A 15,520-nucleotide genomic window follows, 5' to 3' on the forward strand; every position below is an offset into this window, starting at 1 on the left:
TTACAGATAATAAAGGGATGTTTGCTGTTTTTAAACACAAAACAATTGATCCTTTTTGTACTTGATTCACAACCAGCTCGTTAGTGTTCATTAATAAAACTTTACCTTAACAAAGAAACAATTATGACAATACAGTTTTAGGGCAACCTTCCAGCTTCAGAATTCGAATTTAAAGATTTATAGGCACCCATACATCAGTGTTGCAAGAGCAATTTGTAATAACATACAGTGAAACATCGCCTCTCTACCTCCACAAAGGTGGAGATAAAGTCCGCGTACATCTCACCCTCCCAGACCTTACTCGTGGGATCACACTGAGTATGTCGTTGTTGTTGTACAGTGAAACATCATACAGAAACTTTCTGTGACATAGACCACTGTAGCTAATCTTGGAAGAAACATAATATATTGGATGAATCAACAATTTTCTTCACTTCCAGAAATGAATCCATTCAGTACTCTGAATTTTGGATCTAAAATACTCCGTTGAGTATCTCAATCTAACGATACAAATGGAACAGTAATAATCCGTTGAGTATCTCAATCGAACGATACCAATGGTTAACAAAAGAAGGTCTATTCTGAAGACGAAAAACATATACAACTTACACAGCAATTAAGTGGAGGTGCATAAATATGTACTCTTGGAAGTCCTTGCAATGAAATTATCTAAAATGATCAACACCAGAGAACCAGACATCTTGAATGTATGGATCTCTGATGTTGACATCGTGTCGAACTATATTCTAAACTATCATACAAATGCATCAAATTCAAAAATATTACCACACTAGTGTTGTTCCAATGCGAACAATGTGATCAAGAATGAAAAGAACCTCCGAATTGCAGTTGCCACTCCATACAATCTTCAAAATCAATGCTGCTGGCGCAGTCCAATAAAGCATTTTGTTGTTGTTCAAACCGGCATATGTAGTTTAATCCAATAAGCAGCTCGCAAATTACAGCCTCCATCTTCTGACAATCGGCAAAATACAATGTCTGAAGAAGGAGAACATTAGTTCTCTTAACAATCTGTTGCTGCTCAAAGTTCCGTTCGCTTTGCCACCGGATCATATTATGTGCTAAAGGTGCAAGCCATTTGAGTATCTCTTCAAGCCTTTCTTTCCAATCATGCGCAAGAGGCGCATCATATATGGCTAAACCTTTCATATAAGATCTCAGACTAGCCTTCAACGTCTTTCTTAAGCTTGTCGGTAACATCTGATATAGATCATCCCTCCCCTCATCACCAACCAGATGTGGGTACTGGAGCAGCTTTTCTACGACAATAATCACATTCGCGTAATGCAAAGCTAAAGCAGAGCCTCCGACTGTTGTAGGAGGAGCATACAAAGTTACCCTACTTTTGGGACCATGTTTTGCAGCATTAGCCACACAACTCTTTAGCTGTCTGGTATCTCCGCTAAAACGGATACTACCAGGGGACCTATTGAATGAACCCGAAACGCTAGATTGCTCCCTCTTCATACCACTTGAAACACTACAACATCCAGATATCTGACTACTTCTGTCATCAGTCCCAACATCATTGTCGAAATCCATTTTTGAAGCAGAACTCAAGCTCAGACATTCCATGAATAGTCTCCCAGGTCCCATTCCACAAGCAAAATTAAAATTCTCAGTACCAAATAAGCTCCCTTCATTTCTTCCAACCTTAGTTTGAGTACTATGGCTCATGCTCCTTTTCCCCGACGCCCCCCTCTCAGTTGACCCCGATCGATAGCTTCCATTATTGTTCCTCAATGCAGGCTTCTTGAAATCAGCATCCATGACTTCAGACTTGCTATCTGCAACAATTACACCAGACTTCTCATTGAATCCTCGATTACCTAAAAGATCCCTCTTTACGAGAACATTATTGCCAAACACCGTACTGATCCGAGAATATACAGTACACACAGTCCTAGCCAACAGTTCAACAACTTTATCATAAGTCTGATTCCAAAGTGAAACATCTTCTAAATGCCTCACATCTTGTTTCTGCCAAGCAAGTTTCTGCTCAAATGCCTTTCTACTTTCCTCATGCTGATTCTGCTGAAATTTCTTTGTTGCCACTTCCAATTCATTCAAAACAGCCATCTCACAATACAAACTAGCAGTAGAATTCACATATCTCTCCATTTTCCTAACCATCCCCTCCATATCTTTAACCAAAAATCCCAAATCCTTCACATCAATAACCCCAGAAATAACATCACCATAAACATGCTGAAACCCTTGTAAGGCAGAAATTGTACATTTTTTCCCAAGCCTAGACACTACACTAGCAACCCTATTCAAATCATCAAGTTTTTCAACAAGTACTAATTCAAGAAGCTTATCTTCATCATCAGAAACTAAAGCCTTTATTCCTACAGACTTAAAGATCTCATTTTTAAGCTTAAGAATCTCAGAATCAGTCAAAGATTTATGAAGATGAATAATCTTAGACATCATATTAGCAACTTCAAATGATAATATCCCTATAAACAACTTCTCTTGTTGAGTTTGTTTCTTCATAGATAATTTCTTTGAATTTTCAATAAGTAAAGAATGTTTCTTGACATTAGTACTTACCTGACTACCCATCCTCAAACACCAAGGCTCAGCCACCATTTTCTTGCAATGGGGTTTCAACAGATCTACAAAAAGAGTGAAATCAAGAAGAGAAATGCAAGAAAACAAGAAAATTGAAGTGGGGTTGAAGTATTGAAGGGTAAAAGAATGGATTTTGAGAGTGGGTTCATTGATTTTTTGTGCTGAAAAAAGTGGGAACAATGTAGATGAGTTTCAAGTAACGCGCATGGTGTGAATGGTGGGGAAAAAATGCAATTGATTTTGATGCACTGAAGAAGAAGAAGAAGAATGGAAAATGTTGAGTGGTTACAGAGAAGACTAAAGACTTGTCTCTGCGTGTGAGAATTTGTAATGATTTTTTTTTGAAAAGGCAATGGGAGTTTTGAAGAGGAAGAAGAAGCCAAAGCTCAAAGCTCCCTAACCCATCCCCCACTCAAAACCAACCCCCTCATAACCCCCCACCCCTATCAACTGTACCATTATCCCAAACAAGCAAAGAAGTTTAATGTCCGACTAAATCTGAAGTCGCATCGAAAAGTGTCACATTAAAAAAGGGGACTCAAATTTGATACATTTGGTTATAGATAACGAAGTATTTATCACTACACCTCAACTTTTATTGGTCGTTACATAAATAACTAAATAAGTTAACTATTTAAAATGTGTTTTCTCCTGTAATTATGATTATCACTCTCAATTAGAAAATGTCTAGAGTTTTATAACTTATTGGGGCGAATGTGTATGATTAAAAGAAGATGATACAATTTAAATAGTTAACTAATTTATGTAATAAACACTTGAGAACAAGTGGAAAAAAATAATATAACACAATTTGAATCATCGCGAAATTTAACTAAGAAATGAAAATTTATATTTTTAAAAATGCCGTAAAATTTATAATAAAGAAATTTTAAATAATTGACAATTTTTACTATAATATAAAGTTAATTATTTTCAAAAATTATATCACTTTGTTTAAATGAATCTTTTTTAAAAGGGTATGATACAAGAATAAAAACAATATAACATAATCTAAAATACTCCGATAAGAGAGAGTTGTTCGAATAGTAAACATCCCTCGCTTTGTGTAGAGGGGTAAAAAAAATCTAAAATTCTTTTAGTATCTAGTGGTTTTCATCTCAAGAATATATATCATTAAACTTAAATTTTTATTGTAATTCTTTTTCAAATATGAAAAGTGTCTAATAAACTTAAATAGAAAAGAAACAAAGGTAATCAAATATGATTATCTTTTTTTCTTTTTTTGGTCGAATCAAATATGATTCATATGCTGAAAAATTTTATTATGGGTGAGGCCCAACCAACCAAAGTTGGAAGAGGCTCCACCCATTTTTTGACATGTGGATCGTGGGGCCCAAACTATTAGTTAAGGCTGAAAAATGAAACCAAAAGGAGAGAGAATGTAAAGTTTGAGTGAGAATTGCAAGATAATTGTGGAGTCCATGTCAACTTCAATTAAATAAATTAAAATATTATATTGAAAGTGGAAAAGTGCAAGGGAATAAAAAGTCATATTATTAGTTGATCAATATTTTTATTTTCTATTTTATATCCACATTTATTTAACGTGTTGAATTGAATATCTATTAAAAATATTATTCTTATATTGAAATTTGTTTACACTCTATTTTCTTTAAACTCGCGTTACTTTTAAAAATAGTTCTATATTACAAGATAAGATAAGATTTGTGTATTTTTTATTGTCTTCAAACTAATTTACTATTAACGTCAAATACCAAATTGAAGACATGCATAATTCTAATAACCTATTAAATAAACCCTTTAATGCTACTAAAGCAATGGGGTGAAGAAATGGAGGACTATGAAAAAAGAGCGGAAAAAAAGAAAGTGATATCGTTTGTTTTGAAAACTCGAAAATCTCATTAAATGATTGTTGGTTTAATTTTATCATGTTGCGTTTCATTTACACAAAATATAAATTATTTCATTAGTTAAATTATTTATCGTAGTGACTAGTGAGAATGTACATTATGTTAGCATTTATTAATTGAGAAAAGGTTCTATACAAACTTGTGGTCCTTCCGTCTCATATTATTAAAAATATTTTTCCGGAATTATTATTTATTTTAGATAATTAAAATAGAGTGTATTAAGAAGAGTTACAAGGCAATTAAGAATTGGGTTGTTAAAATTGAAAATCTCAAAAAATAAATTAATGACTAAAATTTAAATAATTAAAATTAAATTATGAATTTAAATGTAATAAATAATACCGAATGAATTTTAGTAGCTCAATTGGTTGATTATATGAATTTTTACTTTTTTGTGAGAGTTCAATTTATTTATTTTAGTTTCACTATCTTCAATCTCTTCGAATTTATTTAAAAAATAATAATTTAATTTCATCTGATATATATATATATATATATATATATATATATATATCCGTCGGTGAGTTCTAAAGTTTTTTTCTATTAAAATAAAATTACAAAGAGAGTTGGCAAGCAAACAAAGAAAATGCAAGTAAGAAAGAAAGAAGTACAAGAAAAGATTAAAATGAAAAGAGAAAAAGTAAGGAAATGAAACAAGTACAATATGGGCCCCACAATATACAAATGGCAGCCAAAAAACGCCTCACACAACTGACACTATGTGCGCCTCACCCACAATAAAAATTTTCTTCATATGCTACCTTTGTAGGCTATATAATTTATTTACTACTTTATTATTTTTTCTTTTTCCTTTTATGTGTGTAAATTTTTTGACCAAATTCACTTCCTTAGCCTTATCGTTTTCATGTCAAAAGTTTTTACTACCATAGTACTATTTGGAAAAAAATAAAATACTATACCATAATTTTGAAACTACCTTAGCTGTACACATTAATATACGCATGGAAAAATTTAATATAGTGTTTTAAAAGTGGTTTTCATGTTTTCCAAATATATGGGGTTAAGGAAGTTAATAAAGTTAATAAATACACTCGTCGTTTTATTATATTAGTTTTCCACAATACTGTAAATAACTTTTTCAGATTATTTGTTAATTTATAAAATTAAGATATAATCAATTATTTTATTATTATCTTACCATTATAGCTAATTATTTATGAAAGAGCAAATAAGTTTGTAAAGTTTCTTAAGGAAAATAATGGTAAAATTGTTATTTTTATTTATGATTATGTAGTGGACGTGTAAAGGATAAAGTGAATAACAAATATAAAACAGAGAGAGTGTTACATTATAGAATCATCGAAAAGATAATTATAGATAGGCAGAGTCTACCGCAATGTTTTTTTTTCCAATGAGAGTCGAACAAAAATTCGATACAAAAGTATGATTATTATTTGCAGATTTCATAATTTTTCCTTATCTTACTCTATAATACTGTTTTATTTTTAGTTAGCAAAAATTAGTGGAAAAAATATAATTGTGCTCCAAATTTGAGTGGTGATTATGAGGAATGGAAGTTGTTTTTTATTTATGGTCAATTTATTGTGAATAATATATCAAGTAACAAACATTACTATAATTATATAGATACAGCTATAAAGAATCTAGGGAGGAAAAATGAGTACTTTTTATTGAAGTTCAGCGTTTGTCCGCTGTTTTGTATCTGTATTGAAACTTGATTAATTTAAATTTATGTTGCATAGACCCTCATTTTGGCGGAAAATGTTATCTACTAAACATATTTTTGATATCTAGAGCTCGAAAAAAAAAATCTCATCCACTGCACTACAATCTTTAATGCTATTTGATTTGTATTTTGTTTTTAAAAAATAATGTAAAAAAGTGGGTAAATATTAAATCGTAGGTAGGTTCCATTTGCTTTAAAGGAAGACGTTTTATTTTAATTAACGGGTACTTCACACAGCTAACGGAATACTAGCTCTACATAGAAAACATCAAAATTAATTAACGATAATAACTTAATTATCATTAAATATGTATTTTTAGAGGTAAGTAACTCTCTTTGTAAATGTCCTTAAAGCCTATAACGACATTTGATCTTATGACAATATACTAATGATGGTAAAGATTTTATCACTCTTTGTTAATGTTTATATTTATTGCCACTAAAATTTTTTATTATAGTGATACGTCTACGATACCTTAAATTTATCAATAAATTTTATTTAGGCAATTAAATTATGATACGTAATAATTCAGAACTTGATAAAGTATTGTTCCTAGTGTGATCGATCACAAACTTCTATTATACAAATAAGTTAATCACACAAAAATACTTTCTCCTTTAATTATGTGAATTAGAACATGCATGAATTTTACTTCTCATTGAAATTAATATGTATAATATAAAATATTAATTATGATACATATTTTAAATGATTAACTTATCTATGTAACGAGTATTTGATTCCACAAATTTGAAAGAGTTAAAAGAAGAGTGTGAAAGAGTTAAATTTCATGTAAAATTTTGCAAAGTCAAAGTAGGCACAAATTTGAAGAAAGGAACAAAATGTAAGTAGAAGTGTTGTAAAAATCACAATCATTGTTCTAGAAAGTCAAATAGGCACACTGCATCACAAACCAAAGCCTGCTATTTTTGCAGTGGCAAATTAAAACAACTTGTCCAAATTTACCTTTGGATATTAATCCAAAAGGATTTCAAAATTTATATCAAATTAATTTAAAATATGTGGTTTTCATGTATGTATTGATTATTAATTAAAATTTTATTTCAACTTATAAAGTATAATTATTAAGGTTAAAATTTAAATTACTCTAAATATTGTTTGTGTTACATTGTGCATTTTGGCGATTCGAAAACCAAGTCTTGCGCAAAGTTTTGGTCAACACTTATGGAGTAGGGAGGTCGGGGGAGATCTACCTCAAAATAGACTATTTTTTATCAAGGTCAAATAGGTGCCCTAGTCGAGTAATTAAAGGACTCAATGTGCAATTTTATCTATCAATTCTTTAAAATCACTTATGGTGGATAGGGTAAGTGGATAGGAGTGAGCACGATATAAAGTGGAATAAGATATGAGCTTAAAAATAGCAGAATATAAAAGGTAAACATACAAAGAAGTCAAAAAGATTCAACATCTATTATAAATAAGAAAATAAAAAAAAATTGATCTTATATATAGTTAATTTTTTTGGTTCCAAATGAACCCTTTCGATACTCTAGCTTCGTCCATGACATGGTCATTTCAAGTCTCTAGAGTAAAAGTTGGGGCAAGAAAGATCAATAGCCATCTTAGGAAGAAAACAAAGAGTGAATATAATGATTTATGAAAAAGATGGAATATTTTTTTCCTTTTGATTTTCTATTCAGTGTTCAGTATCCACACTAGAGCCCTACTATTCTAAATTCACGCCACATAGGACCCTATTCGGGAGTGGGGGGAGCGTTCCGTACTTAGGATTTTTTCAGAGATGATAAAGAATAACAAATGAATTAACGATATATTATAGAATCGGGTGTCACGTTCCGACACGGTATTATAGGATCAGATGTCACGTTCCGACACGATATTATAGGATCGGGTGTCACGTTCCGACATTGTATTATAGGATTAGGTGTCACGTTCTGACACAGTGACATTAATGGAAAACATATTGAATTAACTGAATGTACTCAATCTCTAAGAACTCATTTCTCAAATGAGCGTGGTGTGGAGGCATGAGTCCTCGTGTGTGTGCTTGATATTGTGATTGATTACGTACTTGTTTCAGTTGTCACTTGTTCATGTTGTTTGTTGTTTGTCACCTGCTAAGTGCTATAGTTGATTTTATACTATTACTTCCGCATAGTTTGTGATATTTGGGTTTTAGGCTGACTTGTCTTGGTGAGAAAAGACGAGTGTCATCACATCCATTTTTGAATCGTGACAAACCAGGACTCGAACTTGAGACATCTGATTAATTAATGAATAATTAAACAGTCATATTCACTACACCACATTTGTTGGTAAAGAGAAAAGATGAAATATTATTAGTTATAGAATGAAAAGGACTTATAACATCTCCATCAAAAGTAGTTCACTATCTTTTAGATGGGGCTATTGAGTTGGATTTGGTAAGTTATAGTTCAATTTTACAAGGTGTAAAGACAAAATATTGAGATAGAAACTTGACTAAACAATTATGTCAAAAAGATAAAAATATATAGTGGGAGTTGTTGACATTATTATTATTATTTTTCAATACAAAGACAAAATAATTATTCAAAAACAAAGTACACAATGACAAAAAGAGATCTAACCTGCCCAACTAGCTATCCACCTTGAGTATATTGTGGGTTTGGTTTAAATGTCTTTTTAGATACCTCATATTTTTCCACTCATGCATTTTAGTATCACAATTTGCTTTTGTTTGTGTACTTCTTTCTTTTTGTTTTGTTCTTTTTGTCCCATAATTCTTTTTAGTCCACCACAAATGTGAATTAAATGGTCATATATGGAATAGATTTAGAATATATTAGATCAATAGATGAATGAAGTCTATTAGAAACTTCTCCATCTCATATAATATAACGATAAACATATATTTATCATATCTCACATTTACATTCGACATGTAGTTGTTGTAGATAAATGAAGCATTATCTCTTAGTAGAGTGGAGAGGAAGTGACAAAGTTGATCCTTGATATTTGGGGTAAGTTTAAAATAGTCTTGTAAATATACTTTCGAACAATTTTAATCTTTTGAATGTAAATCTACTTTCGAACAAAATTGAGCCTTGATATTTAGTTGATGATCTATGAGAGAATTATTCTCTAATATTTCATAAATGTTTTAAATGAAATTTGAAGCGGATTAATGTAATTATTTTTAAAAAAATTTATCTGATGTCCAATATTTATTTTGAGATTTGATTAATTTGTATTGAAGAGCGAAACACTTCCTATTTAAGACGATTTTATATTCTGAGCTCGAATCTGAAACCTTCGATTATAATAAAAGAGTACTTATCAGGTAAATCAAAATAATGGATTAATATATAGACATATGTTGGACCATTTTATTTATGTAAGTGCCAAACTATATAAAGGTGAGTGCTCTTTTAAAAAGACTGTTTAACATTCCTTTAAATCAAATGATGATAATCAATCCATATGATATATCAAAGTTTCATCAAAAGAAGTGAAAAGTAGAAGCATAAAAAATAAAAAATAAAAAATAAAAGGCAGGCAAAATCATACTACTAATTGATTAGGTTAATTCTTGGTTACATTAAAAAGGTAATATATAGTTGATTGGTTGTTTCATAATGGTTAACTAAATTGATGACTTTTTGTTGTCAATTGAGGGGTACAATATGTCAAAAAGTAGAATCTAAGTTCTAAGTTTAATTAAATAATTAAAGAACAAAAGCACCTTCTCCATGATATTGACATTTTTTTTAAAAAAAAAAATCAAATTAAAATTCTTAATATTTTAAAAGTTTGTGGGGCTAATTTCAACAGTCTTTTAATATTCTTCTAGAAAAACAAAAGTTATTCGTTGAGAAAATGGAAAAAACGGTTAAGGAAAAAAAAAGAAAGAAAAAAGTTTAACATGTTTATGGAGGGAAACTTGTTTATTATTCATTCTATATTCTTCTTGGATAAGAAAAAGAAAAGTAAAAAATTAATTAAGGTGTGTTTGGTATGGAAGAAAAAATATGTTTTACATTTTCTCATGGTTGGAAAATAGGGACGGGCGGCTCAATGAGTTTGGTGGCCTAAAGCCAATATCAACGGAAGGTTTAAAATTTTTGGGTCTCATCTTTTCTTAAGCTAGAGAATTTGTGTCCGAGCCTTAGAATTAATTTTTTTTGCTAGAGAATATTTTCCTCTTTAATCGATCTTGCATGTCTCAAAATAAAACTAATCAAAAAATTCAATAGAGATACCAAACATTGGATATAAAAAGTTGGGGCCTAAAGCTCTTGCTTTATTGGCTTGTTCGTCTAGTCGTCGACATAGTTTGAAAAATATTTTCTCTAAAATAACATGTTTATTACTAGAAAAAATAATTTATATAAATAGCATTTCAAATTCATTAGTCTTTATCTCGTGACTCACAATTTAAGTCGCATCCCATGATTTTTCTTTAATGGTATATAAATAGTTTTAAAATAATATTTTTTTATTTACTTATCAGACAACAAAAAAAGAAAAGGCAGATAAATCACTTTTTTTTCTTTCTCAAAGAACAAATTTTTCAGAAAAATATTTTTCATTAAGAATATTTTAATTCATAGCAAACACAGGTTTATTAAGAAAAGAAGAGGAAAAAGAAAATATTATTTTTTTGGAGAGGCCTATATGGTGTTTGGTATCTGATTATTTTGAATTCACGTGGTGTAGAATTATTCAAAGATAAGTACTTATTATCAAAGATTTTTTCAAACTCAAGACTTAAACCCGAAATTCCTAATTAAGAAAAGAACAATCTCATCCACTGCACCAAATTTTTTGCAAATACTTGTGCAAGGTGTAGTGGTTGAAAATGAAATCCAGAGGATTTGTTATAACTTTCTTTTTGATAGATTAGAGAAAATAAAAACCAAATCTGTTTTAGGTAAACAAGATTGGAAAAAAGAAAGAGAAAGTTGTTGTAGAAAATGTCCATAGAAAGGGTTAAAAAGACATTTCATCTTGTTCACAATGACTATTTTAAGGTTTTGACAAATTCATTTTTAAAGTCATGATTTAATAATTAAAATAATATTATTTGTTTCTCCTCAACATTAACTAAGAAATATTGAAAGACCTTTTAAAAAATTGTTGTCTTTTATTAGATTAGATATAATAAATTTGAAAAAATATTTAACTTTCATGTTTGTTTTTTTAAAAGTCAGTCATTTTGAATAAATTTCGATAAGCTAAAAAATCACTTATTTTAATTCTAAAAAGATCACTTATTCTAAATATAATAATTTTAAAAATAACTTATTTTGATTCGAATGAAGTACTGACAGAATTACACATGCAAAATCGATATTTAACCATAATTTAAAAGTTTTTAAAAAAATAACTAGTCTTTTGATTCCCCTTTCCATAATCTAAGGTCGTTTCCTCCAAAAAAAAAAAATTGAAAGAAAAAAGGTAGAACTTGAGCTTAATCCTCTCAAATGATAAACTTATAAATGAAACATTTACTTCATAACTTATTTATTTTCTTGGGAGAAGATAATGGATTAGCTTGTTGAAGAAATGAAAGATAAAAAGTACTCCATAAAGACTAGCTAAAAACAACTTTTTTTAATGACCAAAAACAAAAACTTTTTGAAATTGGAGTCCGTCAACCAAAGAAAAGTTTTTTAAAATGTAGACTTTAGAGTCCTAATTAATTAAATAAATAAATAATATAATCAACGGTAGAGTGATCACATCTCCCAAATTCAACATTCCATTATATATAAAAAAAGTTACATTATATTAATTAAAAGTAAATGCAGATCATTGAAACATAAATAATTTCGTACAAAGAATTTGGTAAGCTAGCTTTAAAGTTATAGTTCTTCATGAATTATATCAGTAATATTAGAGTCATTCATAAGTTATCACCCTCCATGCAGATCATTGAAAAAATAAGTATTGAGTCCACTTTCTAAAACAAATGAATTACGACAAAATAAAAAAATTATTCTCAATATTACGAAAATTTTAATGAAAGCCTTTTATTTTCTTCTCGATGATGAAAGTTTTATTTTATCATAAAGTATACTAAATTGTTAATTTATCACCATTATCTTTTCTTAACATGAAAAATATTACTTATTATTTTTGTGTAGTCATTCGATTAATATTTGAAATTTATTTGACTCGACTAATTAAAAAAAAATTCTAAAGAATTAGTCGAATTATAATGTCCATGAGAGAATTCAGTTCCTCCAAAGCTTAGTGGTGAAAATAAAGGGGTAATAAAATTTAAAATTTATGATCTTATTTAAAATTCTATTATAACTCATTTAATTTATTGAATCTGAAATTAACAATTTGTACATATTTAACTCTAATATTCCACACATATATAAAGTCTGATTTAAAGTTTGTTGTTTGCATCTCCCAATTACATACACCAATTAAATTCAGTATTCCATTATTTCTACTTCTTGCTAAAATATTTCCCCCTCGTTTCCCTTTTCTTTTCCCACGTAAAAAATTTCAAAAGTAGTTAAAAAAAAAAGGTAATTAATTTTTCAAAAAAAAAAAAACAACATTCAAAAATTAAATAGGAGTGATACTGAGCCACCAAAATAAGTGGTTTTGTTTAGCCTCCATTCCGCCCCCTATATATTAAAAGAAAACCTAACTTCATTTTAAAGTTTTTGTAAATTAGTTTAGTTCCATATAATCATATTTATATACAGAGTCGGAGTCAAAATTTTAATTTTATGAGCTTTAAATTTTTAAATGATGATTTAATTTAAGTGTTAATACCTAAATTCTAAATTTAGTATTTACACAAATCTGATAAAAAAAATTAAATATAAGTATATTATTTGAGTAAAAGATACTGATTTTGACTGAATTTATATTTGAATTTTTAGCTCCGCCCAGTTTATATATATATATTATATATGTCTCTATCATAAAACCAAAAATAAAATGACAAAGCAACTTTATCTTTTTTATTAGTTTCTTGAAAGTATTATGATCATGATCATAAGCTAAATAGGATCACGTAACACCTTAGTGGTACTATAATCATGATTAATTGCAAGAAACATGGGCACGTAATCTAGGATTAGGATCATTTTAATAATTTACCACAAGCTTCTTCTTTTTTTTGGTTTCCCACGCCGGTTCTGGAGTCCTAATCGGAGCTTCGATTAATTTGGATTGTACACTATAGGGGTCCATTCGCGGTGACACTCCCAACAAAAAAAAATTCATACTCAAGGTTTGAACTCGAGACGGTGAAACAGTCTCACTACTACACCACAAACCATGGTATAAATCTCTTCTCTTTTTTTTTCGTTTTATTGTTTCTTTAATTGATATAATTTAATTATAATTATATTACAGCTATATAGTCATTTGCTTTTAATTTTTTTCCTCAATTAAATTTAGAAGTACAAAAGTAAATAACTTAGCAACAGGAAGTCAAACTTATTAAATTCAAATGGTAATGAATTAATATATCCAACAATTCACAGGAGTAATTTAGGCAAACTTATTTAATATGCCATTAATAATGTGTCTTGAATAAATTTATGGTGTTTAATTAATTACCAATATGTTAAACAATTATTGCGAAGAATTAATAGTAATTTTATAGTTGTTGAAAGTATTTAGAAGGGAAAACAGTGTATACATGTTGATCACAATGTTTATATTAAAATTTTAATTTACTGAAGAAAAAAAACCCATGTCCTTAAACAATTTAATTTGTTCTATTATTTGTTAATGTTTAAAGAATATTAGAGACTAATTAAGACAATGAGTTTTTAGCTAAACCTAACACTTATCAATTTGGCCAAAAATTAACAAAGCATTAAATTTGGCAATTTCAAGATTTGGTATCAATAATTCTCTAGATTTATCATGCAATAACTTCTACATTTAAAGTTTAAACCAAACACACATATTTAGAAATCAAGTTCAACATAAAGTGCTTTCAATGTATACTTAAGTAGGGTTTCGGGTTTGAGTCCTTCAATTCAAATAGAAAAATTCCTCATAACAATACTGTTTATTACTTGGTACCTGTTATAGCTTTGTTGGATAGAGTTGTCGGTGACAAATATCCGTGAAACTAGTCGAGGTACAAAAGTTGATCCGAATACCACAGTTATAAGAGAAAATACCTTTTCTTTTAATGATTTTATGCAACACGGATCGAAATTAATCAGGATCAAGGCGAATATCGAATACCAAATGCTCACGTATTATCACTAGTCCTTGTCAAATAAAGAGGTTACAAAATGCAACTCAAATTGTTTAAACTTCTACGTAAAGACAATTTGGAACTATTGTTTTTCCACAGAAAATTCAGCAAGAATGTTGTATTAGTTGACCTCCAAAATTGGACTTATATGCTATGAAAGAAAAGTTAGTTCAACCAACGTTAGTCGTGGGGCGCGATCGTGGAATAGTTGAAATTCCTTTATTTTTAATCAGAGATTTTAAGTTTGATTCTCTGATAACGGAAACAATCTTGTTGGGAACACCAACTCCACAGAAATAAATTATGCAATACATATGAACATGATTAAATCAAACACCAATACAAGCGTCGGACATTGAATAAGGATATCTTTTTAGTTCAACATATATATACATATTTGATTACCATCTGGTGTCCAAAACCCGTGTTGGAGCCCTCGATTAAATATGGATCGCGAACTACAAAGCCCACTGGGGATGATAGCCCCAATAAGATTTTCTCCATATCTAGCTAGGGCTCAAACCTGACCTCTACTTAAGGATGAAACAGTTTCCACCACTGCACCCCAAACTCAAATCTATAGTTCAACATATATATGATATGACCATAGAATAGAGATAGAGAATGTTTCAACATATTTCTAACTCTAGAAGATGACCTTCAATTCAAGTGGTGGAACCTAGCTAGATTTAGACATAAGAAGATTCATGTTTGAAGATCCAAGTTGTTGGTAAAGTTATTACTAGTTTTTATTAAATCAGTACGTAATGGTCCATCCTTTTCTCTTTATTAGAAATACAGGAGTATTCTTTTCAACTATATATACTAGCTAGTCAGTAGTTATCATATTCACGATAAATGCTGGATCGTCAACTAAATAAAATCAAGAGTACGTGAACAAAATTTCATATGAAAATTAGAAAAGCAAAAAAAGTTACTGGTGAAATGTCGAATAATAGTCTTAATGGTTTGAGGCTTTTGGTGAAAAGACGTGTATATAGACTTGATCAAAGTAAATATTATAATCATATCATATTAAGAATATTTTTTAGTTGTTTTGCCCTAATTTAATAACTGTTATTTGAGTCAATGGTTAGCCAAGACAAGCA

The 15,520-nt window shown here is 29.4% G+C and overlaps 1 protein-coding gene across 1 annotated transcript; it reads right to left on the reverse strand.

The window, feature by feature from the left end:
- Nucleotides 1–663: 663 nt before the first annotated feature.
- On the reverse strand, nucleotides 664–2,993 carry LOC125839625 (uncharacterized). The gene has a single exon (XM_049518619.1). It carries the CDS (start codon nucleotides 2,614–2,616, stop codon nucleotides 820–822), a length of 1,797 nt encoding a protein of 598 aa, XP_049374576.1. The 5' UTR covers nucleotides 2,617–2,993; the 3' UTR covers nucleotides 664–819.
- Nucleotides 2,994–15,520: the final 12,527 nt, after the last annotated feature.

This window comes from Solanum verrucosum, unplaced genomic scaffold (assembly GCF_900185275.1).
Source record: "Solanum verrucosum unplaced genomic scaffold, falcon-dt-bn FXZP01000306.1, whole genome shotgun sequence".
NCBI classification, from domain to species: domain Eukaryota; kingdom Viridiplantae; phylum Streptophyta; class Magnoliopsida; order Solanales; family Solanaceae; genus Solanum; species Solanum verrucosum.